At 43.7% G+C, this 17,784-nt stretch overlaps 2 protein-coding genes and 1 long non-coding RNA gene across 12 annotated transcripts in view; 1 reads left to right on the forward strand and 2 right to left on the reverse strand.

Moving 5' to 3' along the window:
- Nucleotides 1–1,154: 1,154 nt before the first annotated feature.
- On the forward strand, nt 1,155–10,917 carry mfap3l (microfibril associated protein 3 like). Of its 3 annotated transcripts, none has more exons than XM_082526581.1 (3): nt 1,155–1,629; nt 3,034–3,434; nt 9,055–10,917. In XM_082526581.1, exons 2-3 carry the CDS (start codon nt 3,167–3,169, stop codon nt 9,927–9,929), a joined length of 1,143 nt encoding a protein of 380 aa, XP_082382707.1. In that variant the 5' UTR covers nt 1,155–1,629; nt 3,034–3,166; the 3' UTR covers nt 9,930–10,917. The 3 variants fall into 3 exon arrangements, with proteins under 3 accessions (XP_082382707.1, XP_082382708.1, XP_082382706.1); XM_082526582.1 differs by having other exon boundaries at nt 1,155–1,586; XM_082526580.1 differs by having other exon boundaries at nt 1,157–1,495.
- A 605-nt stretch (nt 10,918–11,522) lies between these two features.
- Nucleotides 11,523–13,468, reverse strand: LOC309702143. The gene is made up of 4 exons (XR_014275389.1): nt 13,087–13,468; nt 12,912–13,004; nt 12,427–12,618; nt 11,523–11,698 (listed from the first exon to the last, which is right to left on the reverse strand). It is a non-coding gene; the product is annotated as an uncharacterized lncRNA (long non-coding RNA).
- A 712-nt stretch (nt 13,469–14,180) lies between these two features.
- Nucleotides 14,181–17,784, reverse strand: part of clcn3 (chloride channel 3) — a 39,845-nt gene continuing 36,241 nt past the window's right edge. For 7 of the 8 annotated variants that reach the window (XM_082525859.1, XM_082525864.1, XM_082525862.1 and 4 more), the window contains one exon: nt 14,181–16,383. In XM_082525859.1, the coding sequence (XP_082381985.1) occupies nt 16,204–16,383 (180 nt within the window). In that variant the 3' untranslated portion in view covers nt 14,181–16,203. The remainder of the gene's footprint in view (nt 16,384–17,784) is intronic. The other variant, XM_082525863.1, reaches the window with a different exon arrangement.

Below are 17,784 nucleotides of genomic sequence, written 5' to 3' on the forward strand. Positions count from 1 at the left end.
ACTGTGAAGAGGTCTCTCTTTGAATGTGTTTCAGTCAACAGTAACTTTAAAACCGAAGCAGTGCCCCAGATTTGTTTGGTAGAATGTGAAACATTAACACAGAAATGGATGAAAGCACCAAAATCCTCTCTAGAGCAGAAAAGTTGAAATTCTCTTAAAGTTACTGAATAAACTTTTGTTTTGTTTTTACTTTGAAACAATAAAAACAACCGTCCACACAAGCTAAAACACACACCACCTCCTTAACCTCCACAGCTTCTATACATAGATGAAGCATTGACTTAATTATTGACTGCCTGCTGAGGTTCTGGCATATAACGTCAATCCCCGACTCGCGCTGTGGCTTCAGGGTCTCCTTTTATCAGGCCTGGTAAACAGAATAACAGCCTGTACAGGCTGAATGACCCTGGCCGGGTCTAAATTTAGAGCAGCCTTTATTCTGCCTTTAATTGTTTCAAAAGGAAGCTGGCATTGTGATCCACATACAGCCTTTTCCTTGAACGGCCTTTTAGAATGTGTTTTCACCACAGCCCATTTACCTCTTACTATAGGCCTACGCTGTAATGCAGACATGCACAAAATAACCTACTTAGTGTGCCATGCTATTAAATGCCACAAGGCTTTATGTGAGCGAGGTTATCAGTCTTTTGCACTGGAAAGCTGTTCAGACCTTACTTCTGTCCTCGTGGGAGTCTGGAGGCCGGGCTGCATAAACATGCAGCAGTTATATCCTGTGTGAGGAAGGATAAACGAGGCTCCAGCACTGATGCTCACAGGTGTGTTGTGTATTAACGCTTCCAATTAATATCTTACTTCGTGTGTCTAGGTTTGTCTGATCTATCTGAAAGTAAACCATGTAAACACAAGTATCATTTTAAATCAGCCCATGGTGCTTAATTTTTAATTAAATTAAAAAAATCTACATTTTTTAAACCTGTTTTGTGTATTAACTTGTGGCTTTTTGTGGTTTAACTTGTCAAGCTCAAGTTAACATAATTTCCAATATCTTCCCTGCCTGGTGTAAGCTGCTAATAAATTAACCAGAGAGCATAAGAGAACCGGTTTAGTGATGGTTTGGATAAGTTGAAGTACTGGCAGCATATTAGCGGTATTAGATCGTATTGCACTGCACCAGTATTTGTTCATGTGTTGCATTTTTCCCACCCTCTGCGCACCCCACGTGATCAAAAATCAAGCAAAGAATGTTAAAATGGATTAAGTTATAGAAACCATGTCACAAATACTCTTTTATTGTATAAAGTGAGAATTGAGTTTGAGTCTGGCAGCCATCTGTACAGGCAGGGCAACCCAAGCAACTGGGCGACGTTGCCTCCCTCCGTGCCTTGAAGCAGCTCAGTCGTCGTTTGCAGAGCGAGCTGTCAGCGGTCCGATGAGGAGGAGGACGATGATGCCCGAGCAGAAATAGCACAGCGATAACCGCCGACTATGGTAGTTTCTACCAAACTTTCGAGGTGAAACAGCGGCCGACCATGATGTGAGTATGAAGCCCGAGTTTTATTAGCGGGGGAGTCGCGGATTTTGCCGTTTTTAGGACCGTTTATCCGCCGCCGCTGCCATTGTCAACGGTAAGGACCGGCTTGCTGGACCGCTTGGCTCTCCGCCGAGGAGGTAACGTTGCAGCATTACCCGGTGTCTTTTCAGCTATTTGTTTCTCCTCTTTTGGTCCAGTAACGTTGACAATTTAACTGTAGCGATACATGAAATGAACCCTCGTCCTGTGTAAACAGTCTGCGGTGGCACAGTTCTGGAAGGGTCCCCATACATATATCTGTTGTCCAGCACGTAGCCGGGCCCCACGCCCTTGTTTTATTTTATTTTATCCTGAAGCACAGTTTAAAATCTTAACAGCTCAACCACACATGACTAATATCCGCATTGACATATCTGTATTCTACCTAATTGATAAAGTAATGTAGGTAACGTTATTTTTGTCGGAGGGACTTTACGTGTGACAGCGGAAAATAGCCGGAGCCCACACACAGCTCCGTTATGTGGCAGTCTCCCTTTGTTTTCATACTAATCGAGCCCAAAGATGCGGTTGTAACGCAAAGCAAGGCTGCCTATATGGATAAAACGTTAAAAAAAACAACAACAACATTGTTAATCGTAGTTGTTGTTAAGCTGTACTATGTGCGTTATATCTGTCTGATGTAACACTACCAGCCTTTAGCTGGAATATTAGCTCGATGTCAGCTTCAGACTAGCAAAAATGCTGCCGTTTGATGTTGCTAACTTTGAAGTCTATGAATGAACATTTAACGGTGTTTTAGAGAGGATTTCTGTGTGACTGGCTCAGATGCGGATGCAGTTTATTGCAGTGGAAGCTGATTGAATAGTAGATACCGTTAACCCTGCGAGACATAAAGGAAATGGGTGATTAGTGTAATAACAGCAGCAGTGGTCAAAAATATGGTATTTACCGGAATAAGAACGCAGTGTAGGGGAAGTAACTGCGAGGTTGCAGGGTTAAGATTGTTGTCACTTTAAATCTAGCACAGAAACAGAATCTGCTGCAGGTTATTAAACATGGAGTGCGTTTCTTCATAGTGTATATAAAGCAAAGTGCTGGGCCACACCTCATAATCTTTGAATTCAGGTGGTTAAAATCAACCCTGAGTGGTGTTATTGGAGCGTGGGAGCCTTTAGGAACCACAGCAACTCACCCACAAAGTCCCAGATACAGTTACGGAGCGGGGTCGCTGAGTGCTGAGGGATGTGGCATAGGCATTAACATCAGCACAAACACTGCCCTGGGAGCTTTGAGGCCAAGGAGCTCTTGTAGGAGCAATATGCAGGTGGCCCAGTACTTTTGTCCATATAGTGTAATTGTAAATGGATACTTTTAGATCTTAGATCTTTGTGTGAACAAAATTCAAATGTAAAAACGTAATCCTGTCTCACAGAAGTGTATTAACCTATGGTTGGAGTTCTAGTTATCAAAACATCTGATTATTATTAGTTTGTTCCTGGGCTGTCTCTAATTATTGCATGCCCCTCACTTTCTTGCTTCAGTGAGATACTTCATGGACCTGAGCTGAATACCAAATTACCCTCAAGCATCACGAGATAGCCAGTCTGCAGGATGGAGTCCCTGGAGGAATGACAGTTTCGTCCCCCTTGGGTAACAAACCTTCAGCTAGAGAAAATGAACTGGGCCGGTGGATTCGTTTTTCTGGTCCTGGTGTTCTTCGTCGCCTCGCAAACTGCCGGGGCCTCACAGCTTAACGCAGACGGAAACTACACGGAAACCGGTAACGCGACAGACGGAGGATCTGTCCCCGCTGTGTTCACAAGCGTGAGCCAGATAATTGCCCGAGAGGGGAGCTGCACACTGATTGATTGCAATGTCACTGGAGACCCATTCCCCAGCGTTCAGTGGTTCAACTCCCACGGTCACCGGGTGGACACGAGCGGTGAGATAGACTTTTTTAAAAATTCATTATAAACCTGGTTTCCTGCTCTCACTTTCCTATTATAAAATGATCACATTAAAGCAGCCCACTGAAGTGAGTGGTTCCTGACTGTTTTTCTTTTTGCAGTGACATTTTTATTTACTTGCAGCATCATCATTGTTACCACATGAGTTTAGGGTGATTTTCTTAATTGGAGTAAGTTAACGAGGACTTAGAAATCAGCATAAACACTACAGGTTTCTCCCCACGGGAGCTTGTGCTGTGGGCTTTAAACATTCTGAGCAGTCATCGTAAGAATCTAAAGACCAGAAGCGTTGCTGGCTCTGTATTCAAAGAGGAGTCTGACTTGTGTTCCTGGGGGGATTGTGGCCCAATTATTCTCCATTTTGTCTGGCAGCAGTGATTATTCTTTTTCTGATGGATGGTCTGTGTCAATTAGATTCAGGAAGCCTTAAACTAGTGATTTTCTTTCGAGCCCACTATCCTTTTGTCTGTGATCCGCCTTAGTAGAAACAGGGAGGGAGCAGTGGTTTGTTGTTTTCGCGATCCTCCTGAGCCGACCTGTTGAAACCTGCAGTTGAGAGCGAGAGAAAGAGAAGCCGCAGTTGTTATTATGACCTACAAACCCAGAAGTGCGTCTGTACCCACCACTCAGCTTTTCCCTTGGGTTACACTCAGGAATATAATTAGGGGCAGATAGACTTTCCCATAGCTGGCAGTACTTCACTGAGCAATAAACGTAGCAGAGTCACTAACCTGGATCCTGTAAAACGAAGCCAGTTCATCATACCCAGGACATATTTCTGTTATCAGGTCTCACTTACTGTAACATTACCAGTCAAACTGTCACAAGAAGCTGGTTTATCAGTCTAGCTGCCAACACTTTCAAATGAAAGAGGGGTGACGTTAGCAGTACCTGGCCAATCAGAAACACGCACAGATCTGCTGGTGAAAGTTCTATGCATGCTTTTTACAAAGATAAAGGGAGCAGATGTGGGTGTGCGAGAGGAAAAGGGCTGTATGAATGTGTGTGTCTGGCTTTATCAAAGGATAAGTGAAGGTCCAAAAGTACATATGTGTCCTGTTTATGATTAAGGTTAAAAGAACAAAAACTATTTTCAAACAATTAAAACTGATGCTCATCTGGGAACAATAGCGACTTTTAGACCCAATTTAAAAAACCAAACCTTAAACCTTCTTACTAACTCAGCGCTAAGATCTGAGGGATACTCCAGGAATAGTGCCTTTCCCTAGAGCTGATTGATCAGTAGTTTTGTACCTGTTGATCTCTTATTTTAAACAGAACATGCTCAAGAGCAGGTGGCGTGTGAAGCAAGAGTAAAACACCCAAGGTTAACCCTGAAGTTCCCTCGATAAGCCCCACATCCTACTTGGTAGCACAGGCTTCTGCAGTTTGTTAGCTCGTAGTACTCGGCAGCACATCAGTCATTTTATAATCTGGTGGTGGTGATAAAATTAGAAATGCTCGCCTCCACATGAAAAAGGCGGATGGGCGGGACACTGTTTGCTGGCCAGGCTACATTTCCTGAATGCCCATTCATCCTTCTCCTCCGGAGGATAGCAGTGTGGGAAATTGATCGTGATTGCCGAGTAGAAAGGAGCAGAAGTGGTTTTTAGACCTCATACTGCAGATTTGTAAAAGCCCTCTGTGATTTCTGTCCATCTCTTGCTCCCACACAGTAGAGACAGTGAGTAGCTGGGGAGGAGGTGAATGCACTAAAACGTTGCTCTGTGGGGGAAATATGCAGCAAATAGGGTCGTTAAAAACAACTTTCAGCCAAAGGTAGAAAACGGCAATAACTCAGGAATGTTAACTGCATCTGCAGAAAGACTGCAGAGCGACTACAACGCACCTGCGCTGTGCTGGGCTGCAAAACCTTATCAGACAAGCATCTCTTAAGCTGAGCTCAGCACAAAGATTGGAATCAGGTTGAAACAACAAACTTTGTTTGGTCTGTAAGTAACAATATCTCCACCAGCACCTCCGCAGCCCACTCAGCAATATGTTCATACAACACTTTATTCTATACACTTTGGTCTACCTCACATCCACGGTCACTCACTAATTAACCTGGCATTACAGGTGGATGATATACTCTAAGTCACATTATAATATGTCAGCAGCATTTATAATATTTCTGATGATATAGAAGAAAAAAAAACACTGAATGGTAACAGCATTATGGATAAAGTAGGAATGACACAGTGCAAGTTTAAATGTAAGCACACAAATATAACACAGCTGCTTAACGCTTTACTTTAATTGTTCTTATTAATAATCTAAGCCTGTAACGCGTCAGGAGCTGCACAATATTGTCACATAAAAATGAAATTGATATTTTCTGCCTGGGATGTTTCCACACAGTTACTGTAACTTTCATCTACCATTTGTCATATGGAGTGTAGCTAGCAAATACTCCAGCAAAGCGTATCCTTGTTATGCTTAATAATGATGGGTTATTGTTATTATTTCTTTTATTTATTTATCTTTACCTCAAGTGGTAAAACAAGTTTCCACCTTCAGTGAACACCATAGCTGGATTGGCCATCCCGGTATGCCGATGGTGATTTTTCGTTTTTATGGGCCGATGATTTTTTTTATTTATTTATTTTTATAACGGTATAAACAATGAGAGGTGGTGGATTGGCCAGATGCTGGCAGATGTGTAAAAATAACTCAGTTGTTTGGTGGTGGCTATGGCGGAGCTGCCACAAGAGGCCAGGTGGATGAGGGAAAGGTGAGGCAGGAGGAGCAGAGACCCAAGGCGGCTGCCGGTTCGAGTGTCAGGGGAACTGAACTTCAGGTAAGAAGTTATGACCTGCAGTCTATCTGGGTCAGATATGAACCAAGTTTAGGTGGAGTTTATTTTCATTATGCTGACTTTTTACTGTCAGTTGCAATAACAAGTACTGCGTACTAGCTAGCATGACAGAGTTTCTACAGCTGGGTTGGTGCTATGTTACTGATAGTGAACTTTATTTTATTCACAAGGTTAGTTAGTAGAGTTGCCAACCGTCCCCTAAAAAATGGAATTGTCCCTCATTCAGAGAAAATATTACACGTTTCGAATTGAGGTGAAAAGGAACACAGTTTGTCCCGGACTTTAGCTAGGATGGAAAAAGACACAAAGCTGGAGTTTTTCTCTGTCTTTATGCTGTCAGCTGTCTCTTCTTCTCTCATTCAATCGTGAAACTGATCAATGATCAGCTGATCGGCTTTTCTTTCTTGTTTATTTATCGCCCACTTTGCACATGAAAAAAGAGGAAACCAGCGGATGTTGCGCTAAACAACAGCAGCACGTTTAAGCTTGATCAGCTGTTGTTAGAATTTATTTAACATTAATTTCTACTATCAGCTGATGTTTGCTGGAGCCACAGCTGTAAAACTGCTGGTCATGATGTAGGTTTGGTTATCTGGTGAGAGGGAAACATGAAGATGAAACCAGCAGATGTCCTTACTGAATCATCAGAGCTGAACAGGTGATGGAGAAACAGGTTTACCTTTTAGGTCACATGAATGAGTTGAAGGGAAGTTATGAACTGTTTCTGAGAGACAAATAACACCAGGATGCTTTTCTAAATAGCTGACAGCTGGTAACTGTGCAGGGGCGGATCTAGCAAAGCTTTGCCAGGGGGGCAGGTAGGGCATTAATAGGGAGAGGTGGGCACAAGGAAATACTTTTCTTTCTTATTCTCATTTAAAATATCTAGCTTTTATTAAATAATTATCTGAATCTTACAACCAAAGTTTTTATCTGATGTACTACAACGTATAGAAATCATACATATACCAACAAGACAGTGTACATCACTGTCACAACAGCGTTTGTTTTCATTCAAAGGCTTTATGGTTTTTCCTATAATACTTGGTGGGCCGGTCTCTAGTCAAAATGCCTGGGCCGATTTTTTGTCCCAGTCCAGCCCTGGTGAACACAGTTTTCTTCCAAGTATTCTGCTGTGTTGGAAGAGGCTGAAGCAACTCCCTCTGATCTGATTGTTTTGATGATGAGTCTTGTATGCACCAGCGAGCATAACCACGTGGAGCTGCCGTGACAATGAAGTCATCATGTGGTATTTTATATCACTTAGAAATGTATACAGGTATTGACAATGTGGTATGTGGTACCTCACTAACAAGCACGTCTTTGGACTGTGAGAGGAAGTCGTCTGCTTCTCCATCACTCACTAGAATAGCTCATGAGAGTGAGAACAGCAGGCATCGAGTGCTTTTCTCCTTTCCCTTTAAACCACACACAGGTGTTAACAGCACCACTCTGACTCCAGGCAGTTTCTCAGCTAAAACAGCCACTTCACTATTCTAATGAGAACTGATACAGAACCAGCAAACATTTAGGCTACACACACACACACACACACCCTGTATGAATCGCTCTGCCATGGATTTGACTGTAAACCACATTTTAATTAAGCACTTCTCGAGTTACCTCCTGTGCTGCCTGACAGGTGATGTTAGTTATCTGTCACCACAACTGGTGGCCAACCCTGTGACTGAGGTTATCAAATGTAGGCTAGCAGGGAACCAAACTTTATAGATGACGTCATTACCCGTGATCTGTTTACAAGTGGGTAAACAGATCGCTTGTGTGCCGATCAGTGCTGGAAACCTCAGCACATCGAGACATGTTTAAATATTGAAAGCATGGCAGGAACACTAAGGTCACTTCAGCTCTGCGCTCACACGCACATATGCAAACCACATGTTACCTTAAAACGAGTCAGTTCATTTATCTCATTAACATGTAGCACTGTTGACTTCAGCATAGAGGTGAATAAGAGAGTGCCGATGCTTTAAAGGACTTTCTGTACAGTAACAGGACAGGCATGAAGATAAAACGCCGTGTTTTCCTGAGCGGACGGATTCTAAAACGCAGAGTGAGAAGGAATAAAAAAACAAAGTGCTCCTATTCAAAAGCAGCAGCTGCAGAAACACAGCTGAGGAGAGGTTACAGCAGACTCGCAGAGCAGGGAGACTGATGCATTAAGAGGATTTTCAGGGTTTAAACTCTGACTTCAGTAGGCCGTGTTGTACCACTGAGTGGTCATGATTCTAAATCTGGTCAGGATGTCCAGTTTCTGCTAAAACTAATGACGGGATTTTCTTTCTGCGTGGTCTAAAATGTTTGGCAACCGCGAAGACGTCTCAGTCGGAGCTGCTGTAATAAAATGATTTTTAACCAGATTTTTTGATTGGGATTTAGTTTACTCCAACATAGCAGACAGCTTTTCTTATTAAATGATAGAAGATAAAAATGTCTACATTTCTGTCAGACAAGGTAACAGAGTCATTGCCTTGAATAGACAAAGACCATTTGTGCCCATAAGTCACTTCTCAGAGGCTCAGTGCAGGCCAGGAAAAAGCTCATGTTGTTGGCTCAGTCGGTTAGGATAACACAGCCATGACCAAAATAACTTCCAAGGAACCGAATCTGCACATTAACAGGGAAAAGCAGCAGCAGTGACACAGTCAAATCCTCCAAACTCATTTCAAACAGATGGGCCACAAAAACAAAAATCCTGATTCTTTAAAAGTTTTTTTATTCCATGTTTTACACATTCGTGACCTTCTCTGTGTCTGCAGGAGGGAAGTGGTCGCTGCTCGACAACGGTGTCCTCAACATCACTGGCATTGAGTTCGCGGACCGCGGGAAGTACACCTGCATGGCGTCCAACGCGTACGGCAGCTCCAACTGCACGGTGACGCTGCGCGTGGTGTTCACCAACGGCGACATGGGCGTGTACTACATGGTGGTGTGCCTGGTCACCTTCACCATCATCATGATCTTGAACGTCACACGCCTCTGCATGATGAGCAGCCACCTGAAGAAGACGGAGAAAGCCATCAACGAGTTCTTCCGCACCGAAGGCGCAGAGAAGCTGCAGAAGGCCTTTGAGATCGCCAAGAGGATCCCCATCATCACCTCGGCCAAGACGCTGGAGCTCGCCAAGGTGACGCAGTTCAAGACCATGGAGTTTGCGCGGTACATCGAGGAGCTGGCCCGGAGCATCCCGCTGCCCCCACTCATCATGAACTGCCGCACCTTCATGGAGGAGATCCTGGAGGTGGTGGGGGTGGAGGAGATGAGGCACACCTTCCTCAGGCAGGCTCCCGACGGACGCCGGCTCCCCTCCATCGGGGTGAGAGATGTCTTCACAATCCTGCAGGAGAGGGAGCGGGGACGCAGCGAGTCACCCGCCGCCGATTCCGACAACTCCTCCGATCACGAGCAGCCGCAGCACATCGCCATCCAGGTGTCGGTCCACCCGCCACTCGTTGTCGGCGGGTACAGCGAGGAAGCCGCAGAGCAGCCAGAGGCTACGGCGTCCCCGTCCCCGCCGCCGTCTTCTCTTCACCACAATGAGCAGCCCGAGGACACCGAGGAGGTCGCTGCCGCCGACGAACCGGTGGCAAGCAAGACCCCAACATGCCAGGTGTTCTACGAGAGCCACGTGTGACGAACTGTGGCGAGCTCCGGAGAGACGATACGTTACCCTGCTATGCATTTCCACTTGAAAAAGGTCCATAAACATTTGTAAGTTCACATTTTGAAGAGAAACAATCAGTTGTATTTATTGTTTGTGAACAATCTCTCTAAACCTCTGCAGGCTCATCTACTGAAAATCAATCAAAAGGAGACTCTGGGTGCTTGAATGTATCCGGGCGGAGGAATATCAGTGTAAATGTAACAAGCAAAGCATTGTAAACGGGCATTTCCTGTGTTCTTATTTAAAGAGTTGTGGGGATTTTTCAGTTGGTAGTTTCTTACAGTGCTAGGGGTTTTTAACGACATACTTCAGAAATCTGCCTCAAGCTGCTCTGCGTGCTCTTGTTTTCGGATTGTGAAAGCGAGCTTCCTAGATCCACTCCAGAATTCACATCCAGCTACTGTCACAGCCTACAGATGCATGCCGGACTCTAGGAGCAATAGCCGACAGTCCGACTGCTTACTCATGATTGTACAAGCTCTCTGCATCTCTAACAACATGGAAGTAAGCGAGGAGAGAGCACACACACACTGGGTGGAGCTTAGATCTGTTTCCTTTAAAATACTTTGAGTATTTTTATTATTACTGCCCATTTTGTGCTGTGATTTTTGTTTTAGTCATTTTTATCTTCTTACTAAGACTAGTGTCTTGTTTTCGCTTGAGTAGAGAAGAGCAGCTTCGCTTCCTTTGTGATTTTATTTTAATTTGACTCCTGACCCGATTTCTGCGTCTTCGTCTTGCTTCTGCAGAAGCTTTACAGTACAGTCGTATTTCTGCTGCATGTTGGGATTTTAGACATCTTTCTCTGGGACTGAAATGACTCCTTTTGTTTGGCCCTTCGCTTGGCTTACGGTCCAGTCTGTGGCAGATATGAGTGGGCGATGTTCTGCTTCTTCTGGTGCTCTTCGATGCTTCTCTTTTGTAGTGGAATAAAATGAAAGTGCTGTGCTTAAAATGATTCCACAGTTTGGTCTGATGTCTTTTTTTCATTATCAGTCATGAAGTTTGCATATTAAATGGAACTTATTATGCTCATTTCCAGCTATTACAGCAGCTTTGCATGATTCACAGTTCAAAGTAATCATTTATCACAAGTAACCCTGTATGAAATAAGCCATTATTAGCACCTCTCCATTTACACCAGTAGTTCTCAGCTTTTTCTGGTGTTTCCTTTTTTCCCAACAAGCAAAAGGTTCCTGGTTCAATTGTAGGAGGAGACAAAGTCTTTGGGGTTGTATCAGAAAGAGCATCCAGTGTAACATGACAAAAACAAAACAAAAACATGGAGCTGTGGTGACCTCTTGTGACAAAAATGGAACAGTCATCTTACTTCTGATTGGCTGAGAGAAGAGAAGCTAAAGCATCAAGCGGCTGCAACTATGCCCTTTAATAATACACTAACAAGGCTTATTTTGAGCCATGACTCATGTAAAGTTACTCTAGTAGAATCAAGAATAAAAATCTAAGATGGAAGTGGAAGTGGGAGTAGCTGACCTCCTTTAAAAGCTGAATAAAGACAAAACAAGTTGCATTGAAGTTTTGGTCCTTTTATTCTTTTTCACTGCAGTCCAATAACAAACCATTCAAGGTCTGCTTTTTCCTCAGCTTGAAATCGTATGCTCCCGAAGGCATTCATGTGAAGGGCGTTAATAATGCAAGTTAGACCTTTTTGTGTAATGGCTGTGGTAGCCATGGCTACGAGGCTGTGCCAGACACAGGTGATGGAGGAAACAGATCTCCTGAGGAGAGGAAAAAATAAAATAAGTCTCATTTCTTTCAGAATGCAGGTGAACAGCAGCACATTCATTCAAACAACAAACCCACAAACTGAGAAGCTGCACACAAAATGTTCACACAGCTAATCCGATGTTAATATGGATTTAGGTGAGAAAGCCCTGTTTGTTTCTGAATCTGCAAGAGGATCAGACACCGTTTTGTGAATAGAGGTGAACAGGGAAAGGACAGAGTCATGAATGATAGATGTGTAAGTGGATCGCTGTCAGGTCGCTGAGACACTGGGCAGGGACTGCTCACAGAAGCTGGTCCATCTCTGGGAAACCTGAACCTCTCAAACTCAACCCCATTCCTGCGTTTGGGACAACATTATAAGACTTCCTGTCTGCACTAATTAGCTTCTGCTAGTCTGAGGACAAGAGATAAATCACAAAGTGCAGTGCGAATAAACAAATGTCTCGATCTGAGAGAAGCCTTTTCTGTTTCAGCAGCAGGCTGTTGCATTACACCTAAAGGGAACCTCAGACGCTTCAGTAAGACACGAGTTCATTTTAGGCTTGAAATCCTTTTTTAACATCACAAAAAAAACAATTAATATCTGTTTTACAAACATGTATAAACAGAAATGACTTCACGTCTCAGATTTCTTGCAATATGACTGAGCAGTTGTTGAGAAAGCTGCAACCACAGAGATTATTAGGAGAGACTGAATGAGAGAGAAGATGTTTCATACCGTCTATGCACAGCAAATCATCAGTGGAAGAATCATCAGTGGAAACCTATTAGCTGTTTGTTCTGTCCTGCCACACACACACAGTGTCAGCGTGTCCTTGGAGGAAAGTGGGGTAAGATGAGCCAGTGGGTAAGTAGATCCACCCTAAATTTAGGTGGCATTTCCTGTTTCAACTGGCTCTGGAGGAAGAACCTGATAAAGTGGATAACATTCTTTTTTAAACAAGATTTTCTTTGCATCATCAGTTGCATATCAAATTCTGCTTTTATCTTAGATTATATACAGTAAAGTTATACCACAGCTGCCAGATGTGCCACATCTGTGTCAACAATATGGCAAATTATGGCTGTGGAGCAACATGAGAACAGAGAGTGAGTGCGTGCCTATCCATGCTAATGTTTCTAAGTGCCCGAATAAACAACGTGCAAAGCAGGGTGGAGAGTATTTGCACAGCATTTGACTACAAACAATAATGAAATCCTTACAATGTTTACAGTAAGTGATAGCTCGGCCTGCAGGTTCTTCCTCTGGCAAAGACCACAAGATTGCAACCACAACTCCGAAGAAAACCTGATGACCTGAAATACAAAGCAGCCATTACATGAAAGGAAAAGAGACAGCAAATCAAGAGTTACACTCACTGGACAGTTTATTAGGTACCTTCATGGTCCATGTTGGCATGACAGCATCACACATCTATGATTTGAATCTCCTCTTCTTCCGCATCTCAAAGCTGCTCTATCACACTGAGATCTGGAGACTGTGGAGGTTGTTTGAGTTGAGTGAACTCATTATGTTCAAGAAACCAGTTTGATCTGAGCTTTCTGACATGGTGTGTTGTCCTGCTCGAAGCAGCCATCAGATGGTGCACTGTGGTCATAAAGGGATTGACATGACTGGCATTAATACTCAGGCAGGCTGTGGTTTTTAAATGATGCCCAGTTAGTACCGAGGGGCTCAAAGTTTGCCAAGAAAATATCCCCAACATTATACCGCCACCAGCCTGGACTGATGATACAAGGCAGGATGGAGCCACGCTTTCATGCAATTGACACCAACTTCTAATCCTACCTTCTGAAAGTTCCAGAGACTCATCAGACCAGACGCCGTCTATTGTTGTCCAATTTTGGTGAACCTGTGAACTCAGTTTCCTGATCTTAGCTGACAGCAGTGGCAGCTGGTGTGGTCTCCTGCTGCTGAAGCCCATCTGCTTCAAGATTCAACATTCAGAGATGCTCTTCTGCATCGTCTACTATGGTAACAATAGTTATTTGAGTTACTGCTGCCTGCCTTCAGCTTGAAGCAGTCTGCCCAAAATAAAATCCTCCAGAAAACTGCTGCTCACTGGATATTTTCCCGATGTGGGGAAAATCCCAGCAGTTTCTGTAACAATTATACCAGTGTCAGTTTAAACTTCAGTAGGTCGTCTTGATCACGTGTGTTGAGCTGCTGCCATGTGATTGGCTGATTAGATTTACAAGCAGTTGATCAGGTGTACCTGGTAACCTGTCGGTCAACAGGTGAATGGTTTGTATTTTATAGAGCACCTTTTTCTTTTTTGTAAGAATGAGTTTCTATTTTAATGAAAAGGGTAAATAAACTTTGTCTTCGTGGAAACTATAAAGTTTTCTGAAAAGTCTGTCTGATTCTAAAATCGAGGACTTTTGTGAGCTTCATGACAGCTAACAAGTGGAGCTCAACAACCTGACAACAAGCAAAACCTGCCGAGAACAAATCACACATCAGTCCTCGTGTGCAACTTGAATCTTTTTTTTTTTAATTTAAAACAAATTTTAATCTTTACAGGTTTTATTTTTAATATACAATCAAACAATTGTTGCAATCATACATGAAATTTATTATAGTAATGCACAACTCTATCCAGACTACCCATAAATAAAAAAAAAGAGAAACAAAAAAAAGAAAAACATCGAGATCAGTATGAAACACAACGTTAGGCAACACCACAGGTAACAAAGACGATCCTGTCACACCACAGCAGGACAGTCACTGCAATGCAAAGACGGACACAGGAACACACACACCTCACTTCATTTCCCTTCATCGAGTGATGACGTTTGATTAAAAAAAAAAAAAAAAAAGAGGGAGCAGAGAGATCGGGGTGTGAAAAGCCTAAAGAAAAAACAAAACAAAAAAAACTTGTGCCAGGCACTTGGCAGACGTGGGGAGAAAAGAAAGAAACCTGGTGTGATTGAAAGCGACAGACAGTTGCAGCCAGATGTTCTGCAGTATTATCCTCTACAACCTTGAAAACAATGCAGGGCAAAAAGCAAGCTTCATCCGAGGCGTTAGTGACATGTTAGACCCAACAAACACGCGTGGATTTAAGGTGGCGGCAGCTTTGGATCAGAGTACAAACTCTATATAAAAATCTCTCAAACTCCAACAACTGTAGTGCAGATAAAGTTGAATGGTTTTTAATTACCGTCTGCTGGCTTCATCTTCTAAAACGTGACAATTTACAGCTTCACAGCCTCTGAATGTTGGGACGAAGCACGTTTATTAAAAACACTGAGAATCTGTGGATCAAAGCATCGATCACGGAGTGCTGATCAGTTGATCTCTCTTTCTGTCAGTCTTTGTTGTGTAAATGAGTTTGGAGTGTTAAACGCCACCTGTGGGGGCTCAGACGATCAACTTTTACATATTCTATAATTATAAAAGGCGGGCTGAAGGTACGCGAGTCATGTTACTGATGAAGTTACTGATCACTTAAAGCAGACTTTGGAAATGATTGGAGAGCAATAATCTAAAGGTCACATGGGGAGAAACAAACTGCGATTCCACAAAACTCAACCTTTTTCCCTTCCTTTTCTCTCGCTCTGTCTCACACACACACAGACACACACACAGCACAAACTGGCTCAGAAATGGACGCACAGAGATCTTCACTTCTTCCCTCCTCACTGGGAACACGTTTGTTCTTGAAATACAGTACCGTCCTCTCTTCCTCGCACTCTCTCTCTCTCTCTCTCACACACACACACACACACACACACACACACACACACACACACACACACACCTCATTTTCACATGACCCAGGGAAGCAGCAGCGTGCCATGATGCGATCACAAGAGGCTGCCGTGTTTTCGGGGTGAGGAGCGTAAGATCATCCCCTCACTTCCGATGATAACCTGGCTGGAATGTAGTGGTGCTAACGACACGCACACACACAGACACACAGACACACACACACTTCACAGGTAAACAAGGTAATCTTCTGCAGGACGGACAGCTCAGGTGTGCGCAGGGGTGAGGGAAGTGAGTTGTTTTTATGTTGCTTTTTGTTTTAAACTTTATTTAAACGAGAGCCTGGAGGCTTCAAGGTCCCTCATCGCGTCCCTCATCAGCGGTTCATCCTGACCTTTGACCCCAGCCAGGCGGCATCCACCACAGAGGAGGGAGACAGTACAAGGGGGTGAGGCACGTGTAGAGTGCAAACGGGCGTAGCTGTACAGGTTTAGGGAGTCTTTTGTGTGTGTGTGTGTGTGTGTGTGTGTACAGCATGCATGAGTGAGGTGTCTGCGAGTGCAAAAGTGTGTGTGTAAAAAGTGCATTCCTTGTGTGTGTGCGTGCCTTCGACCCGTGACCTCATCGTGTCCTCGGCAGCCGGACGATGAGAACAAAGTCTCGTGTCATCATCTTCTCCTCGGGTGGCCTGAAAGTCTCTGGAGGCCTCAGTCAGTCAGTCAGTGAGGTTCAGGGTCTACAGCTGAAAACTAAAAACGAACAAACAAAAACGGGGTCCGCGTGTCAGAGACTGGAGCCGTTCAGGAGGCACACCTCTTCCTCCTCCTCCTCCTCGTTGCCCCCTCCACCCCAGCCGTCCTGGAAAGAGCGGATCAGTTGAACATGATGGACTCTGGATCCTGATTTGCCATTTGAGCCATGTGACGAAGGATATCTTTTTTTGTGATAATACCAAGAAGCCGCCTGCAGAGGGAGACAAAGAGGGACAGAAGCATGAGGAGGTGGTGGTGGTGGTGTTGGTGGTTGGCAGCTGAAGTAAAGCAGGAAACAATAAAAACATCATGTTTTTGTTGGCAAAAACAGAATCGCATGGTTTAATTTTGGCTCTGGTATGACATTAATTATATGAATCTGTGTCAGAATGAGGCCAACAAAAGCACGAGTCCCTGAGGAAGCAAAAGTCAGCAGCAGGAGGTGGAAGAGGAAAAAGGCAGGTGAGAAACAGCACCCAGCTTCCCCCGCTTCAGACCCCTGCCACGGCCGTTTGAGATTTGCTGCTGAGCAAAAGGAGGAGCTGGATCCTTCAGAGGAGACAGGAAGCAGTGAACAGGAGTAAAGTCAGAGGAGCAGAGGAAGAGGCGGTGCCCATCACAGGAGTCGGGACATTTCTATCTTTTACCTTTTCTTTTTATTCAGTCCAATTTAAAGCTTTTGCAGTAAGATCAGACAGCAAACATCACAGTGATGTGCAAAAGTCTCAAGCCAGCATCACTTCTTTATATTTTGTTTCCAAGCAGTCCGGCTTTTGTATTTTTTAAAGTGCTCTTGAGCAACAGTTCTCCAGTCTTTTTTGAAGGACTTTCAAAGTTTTTCATTGGATGCTTTTTCACTCATTTTCAGTCCTTGTACTTGACCATTTTCACAGGAATGCTTTGTTCGTTGGGCTGCGTAACACTGGTTCATCCTTTGATATTTTACAGGTTCATGATGTGCCTACACGTAATTGACAACTTGTATCTTTAGACACTTTGTTACTGCCTGTCACAAAAACACATCAATTGCTCCTGTTCTTTAAACCTGTGAGAAATATTTCTAATGTTTGACATTTTTCAAAGTGCTTTCTGTAACATCATTTTCATAATACGAAGCCCTGAATGTCTGACAGGTGACAGAGTCCCCGTTGGTAACCAGGCGACAGTGTCACATTAAAGGGCCGTTCACACAGGAAGTGACTCACATTAAAGCATCATTGGTTGCTAGTGGAGAGTCCAAGCTCCAGTTGCCAAGGTAACCCTCTAATCTGTTTACCACTCTGTCATATATCAATCAGCAGTGCACTTCACCCTCATTTCTAGCCGATCGCCTCAAAGATTAACTCTCGACAGACCCGCTTTGTGTCGCCAGCGGTTATATCGCTCGCATGAAGTCAGTCATCATGGGTCTGTGGAGATGAACAACATTCTGACTCGAATTTCATTAAAAATGTAATCATGTTTATTTCAGATTGCTAAAAAACTTAATGGTGAAGGGTTTGAACTGTGTAGAGCCAGAAAGTCTACATCGCCCAGTCGTTGTACAGAAAAACATTCAAAGTCTGTTTTTTAGTGTGAAGTTCCACATTTTAGGATTTATTTTCCCTTCCAG

The sequence above is a fragment of the Aulonocara stuartgranti genome, assembly GCF_965226115.1.
Source record: "Aulonocara stuartgranti genome assembly, chromosome: 3".
In the NCBI taxonomy this organism is placed as follows: Eukaryota; Metazoa; Chordata; class Actinopteri; order Cichliformes; family Cichlidae; genus Aulonocara; species Aulonocara stuartgranti.

What these genes read in the sequence shown, in the direction of transcription:
- mfap3l (XM_082526581.1), top strand. Translation starts at nt 3,167, where the DNA reads ATGAACTGGGCCGGTGGATTCGTTTTTCTGGTCCTGGTGTTCTTCGTC. An exon ending in TCACCGGGTGGACACGAGCG is followed by an intron (nt 3,435 to 9,054) that starts GTGAGATAGACT and finishes CTGTGTCTGCAG; the next exon opens with GAGGGAAGTGGTCGCTGCTC.